The 3,849-nt window shown below is 33.9% G+C and overlaps 1 protein-coding gene across 3 annotated transcripts; it reads right to left on the bottom strand.

The window, feature by feature from the left end:
* Positions 1–380: 380 nt before the first annotated feature.
* LOC107992321 (uncharacterized) lies at positions 381–2,911 on the bottom strand. Of its 3 annotated transcripts, XR_007822197.1 has the most exons (5): positions 2,458–2,602; positions 2,188–2,337; positions 835–1,106; positions 587–750; positions 381–494 (listed from the first exon to the last, which is right to left on the bottom strand). XR_007822197.1 is itself a non-coding variant. In XM_051087172.1 (4 exons), the coding sequence occupies exons 1-3, from the start codon at positions 2,509–2,511 to the stop codon at positions 616–618; spliced, it is 339 nt and encodes a 112-aa protein (XP_050943129.1). In that variant the 5' UTR covers positions 2,512–2,911; the 3' UTR covers positions 381–494; positions 587–615. The 3 variants fall into 3 exon arrangements, 2 of the variants coding, with proteins under 2 accessions (XP_050943129.1, XP_050943128.1); XM_051087172.1 differs by lacking the exon at positions 835–1,106 and having other exon boundaries at positions 2,458–2,911; XM_051087171.1 differs by lacking the exon at positions 835–1,106 and having other exon boundaries at positions 406–494; positions 620–750; positions 2,458–2,911.
* Between the last annotated feature and the right edge of the window lie 938 nt (positions 2,912–3,849).

Here is a 3,849-nt window from a genome sequence, read left to right as displayed (position 1 = left end):
GTACAGCATTGGCAACATCAGTAGCTACTGCACGTGTAGGTCTCAAGTTGTTAGTCATGCTGTCTACCACACGAGTTAAAACAGCAGGCTTTCCAGCCATATTACATCTATAAAGGGCAGTTTTCTGAAACAAAAACACCTGTAACAATGTAGAAAACAGAAATAATCAATCCTAAGGTAACCATGGTAAAGAATATGAGTAAAAAGTGAGCTGACAATGACTTACCTCTACACTTTCAATCTTTGCAAATATTTGAGTTTGGTTAAGGTCACCTGGCTTAGGAAGAAATTGTCGAGCCTACATAAAAATTTAATTTAGCAATCAATATCCTCTATAGTAATAATCAACATAGTCAAATCACCCACAATCGATCATTTGTTTAAAGTGAAGACTCAATGCAAGGAAATAATACTTGTCGAACATCTTCCACATGTCTAGCATGTGACAGAGAGAGGAAGTCAATCTTGTTTTTTACTCCCCACGTAGCTATGATCTAAAGTCACCAGTCAGCATCAAAAAATACTATGAGCTACCAATCATGTTAAGGTTGTATAAGTTAATTGCAAGCAATTAGAGAAACTTAACAGGCATAACAAACAGGAAACTGAAGAATGTTACTCTTTGTTTTTCTCAGTAAGTGTTGGAAGATCAATGTGAATTTCAGCAGCATGCAAAGTGTACATTGTATCAACCAACGTGGCAGAGTTCTTTACCACACAACCAACATCATCTCCTTTCACTTCGAAAACCTGATAAATCCCCAACAGACATAACTCAGCATAACATCATTTACCACAATTCCTTACAGTGAAAAAAAATTTGAAGATCCCTACCAAGAAGCTCTGGAAAACGAGAGGGCAACAAACAACAAAATTTCAAGGGGCCTCAAATACAAGAAAAAAATGCAATCTTTTCAAGATATCCCAAACCTTCACTCCTAACTTCTCGATCAAATCTTATGTTTCCAAAACTTGTAAGCTTATCAAAACTAGTTGTAAAGCTTGTTGAAATTGATCTCAATGTTCTCAGTAAATTCCTTGAGCGTGTTTCTTCGATAGACGAAGGTTTACTTTCACTGTGTTGCAGGTGAAAACTTTCTGGACTCCTGGACAGGGGACAAAGCAAGTGGAACAGATGAACCAACAAATACTTCTACTATTTGATTTTGAAGAAGAGAATCACAGGAGATGGGGGACATCAGAAGAATTTCAACCGCACACAGAAAACAGATAAAAAATAGTACAGTTGACAACCCAAGAGCCATTTAACTGAAATATTTCCTAAATGATTAGCTGGTAATTATTTAATCTTAGAAGAGAACTAGAATTCACCCTGGTCTATAGACAATACATAGAGAAATGACAATATGATGTGAGCAATTGTTACTAAAGGAAAAAAATAGTTTACTGACAGTGAATTGAAGTAGCCTTTCCTTTGTAATTGAATGATTTAAAGAGTGATCTAATGAATGTTATAAAAAATAAATGAGGGGAGAGAAACTCGACCATGGAGAGAAAATGGATAGTGAATGAAGTACCAAAAAAACAAACTAGCGAATGCAGTCATAGTTAAAATAAAACCATCTTCAAAAGTAGTCATAACTCAACCAAATGGCACTATATTTTCTATAAACCCAACTTCTTTTCACTTTTGAAATGTTCAATTTGTGTTAGTTCCTACACACAAAAAGGTCTCGAACTCCTGAAATGGATAGAATTACAGGGCTACAGGTTATAGTATTTTTGTGAACCTAAAGCAATTATGAAGCATAACCAAGTAGCAAACACAAACACAAACACAAACACAAACACAAACACAAACACTTGATGAAACTTCTAACAGTCACAAAAACTTTGGAAGTTAGTAGTGCAGAGAAAGAAAGTGAGAGAAGTTAGTAGCCTCTTAAAATCCCTTTTGACTCCTTCCCAACTTCCCAGATGCAATTGAACCCCTTGAAAATGACCATAACTGACTCAAATTACAGTAAAAAATCAAATTGAGTGAACATATGGCAAGTGGGTTCAATTCCTTTTACCACAGAAAACTATAATACAAGTCCTTTCACTTCTTAGAACCAAAATTCCACAACCACAGTTATGCAAGAAGAAGAACAACAACAAAAATGCCTCTTAAACTCCAACGAGAAATACAGAGGAACTTGAATTCCAAAAGGGAACTTAACTTACCTCCGTACTTCCATGGATAGGGGTGCACTTAGTTTCGCATATTAGCACGAGGAAGATAAAAACCTTCATTAGAAGCCTAGTAACGTCTGCCATTGTGGATACACACTCCTCTGTTAAATTTTCTACACCAGATTTTACATCTTCTCTAATCTGTGAGATGATTCAGCATAAGACGAAATTAATTTTTCATATTACAGGAAAATATCATTTCACCACCCAAATTAAAACAAAAATATACCAAAACCCCCATAATCACACCACGTAAACTACCTTCGCAATAGAATCAGACAACCCAGGGATGGAATTCTCAGGAACGGTCTCCATACTGAGCTTCCGCTTAAGTGGGTTAGAAGAGGGAGCAGGCTCTTCAACTTAGTCGGCGAGGGTTTGGAATCGGGAACCATGAATTGGGATCGGACGGTGAATCATTTTCTTTGGAAGACGATGTAGGTTTCCGAGGGGTCTGCCGCCCTTGATTCCGGCGCCGTTAGCGCTAGGAATAGAAGATGGCAGTGGATCGGCGACATGGGTATGGGTTTCTTGAGTGCGTGCTTCATTTTAGAGAATGGAAATTGAGAGATAGGAAGAGTGAAGACGAGGAACACGAAGGAGACAAGAGAGCGAAAGAGAAGGGGAGGAGGAGAGAGAGATGCCGTTGAGAAGAAAGATGAAGAAATTGAAATTAGAAATGAGAGAGAAGCTGTGAAGGGAGGGTTTCAAAGAAGAGAGAATAAAGTTTTTTTTGAAATTTGAAATAATGTAATATGACTTGTACCGTATAAAGAATAAAACATTTATTTGTAAACATAAATAAATTTAAATGTTTTGTGATTTTTTTGTTTCATAAAACACTTTTAAATTTTAATTCAGAATTTATAGGAGCAAAATTAGAACTAATTTAAAATAAATAATTCTAAATGTTCTTAAATTCTTAAAACGATTAAAAAACAGTTATTTTTAGATTAAAACCAGTGAAGTTTTATTTTAAGAATACCTTTGGAATTTAAAAATAGTTCAGTAATATTCTTCTTAATTTAAATTTTATACCAATTTTCTCTCGATCTAAATAAAAACTTAAATTTTAAGTTAAGATCATAGTTTTAATTTCATTTAACTATAAACATACAGTGATTGATCAGAAATACAACTTATTTTCTATAGTTATTGTCGTAATTAACACAACTAATTAATTGTCAAATAAAAATTATATCTGACTATTAACACTGTTTTTTGTTTGACTAATTATAGTATGTTTTAAAGGGAAATTTTCGTTTTGGAAATTTAATCTGATTCTATATGAATAATAAATACTTTTTTGTGAATTATTGACCATATAGTATCAGAGCCATTAAGGTTTGCAATATCGTGGTGGGTGGTTTCCTTTTCCATTAGGCTTTAAGTTTAGGACATCGTTGAGTAGCCGGACTCATAATAATGTTAAAACTGCTAAAATATTTACAAATTAGAAGTCTATTCGATAGTTTCGAGATCCCACTTTCATGGAAATATTAATTTCTATGAAAATTTAAAAAAAAAAAAAAAGTGATGTAAGTTGTCATAATTAATTAATGAAACTTCTACTGTGACTTAATTAGACTATGATTGCCATTTTTAATCACAGTTTCTATAAAGTACGACAATATTTAGATGTCTGTTGTAAAT

This window comes from Cucumis melo, chromosome 1 (assembly GCF_025177605.1).
Source record: "Cucumis melo cultivar AY chromosome 1, USDA_Cmelo_AY_1.0, whole genome shotgun sequence".
In the NCBI taxonomy this organism is placed as follows: Eukaryota; Viridiplantae; Streptophyta; class Magnoliopsida; order Cucurbitales; family Cucurbitaceae; genus Cucumis; species Cucumis melo.
Note: the sequence above shows the minus strand (reverse complement) of the source record. Positions and strands in the feature narration are given on the sequence as shown.

Bases quoted from the DNA above. Each gene is read 5' to 3' on its own strand.
- LOC107992321 (XM_051087171.1), bottom strand. From the start codon at position 2,511: ATGGAGACCGTTCCTGAGAATTCCATCCCTGGGTTGTCTGATTCTATT. The intron at 2,338-2,457 runs GTAGTTTACGTG...ATCATCTCACAG, and splicing joins TGTCTGATTCTATTGCGAAG to ATTAGAGAAGATGTAAAATC. The intron at 751-2,187 runs GTAAGTTAAGTT...GGGATTTATCAG, and splicing joins CTATCCATGGAAGTACGGAG to GTTTTCGAAGTGAAAGGAGA.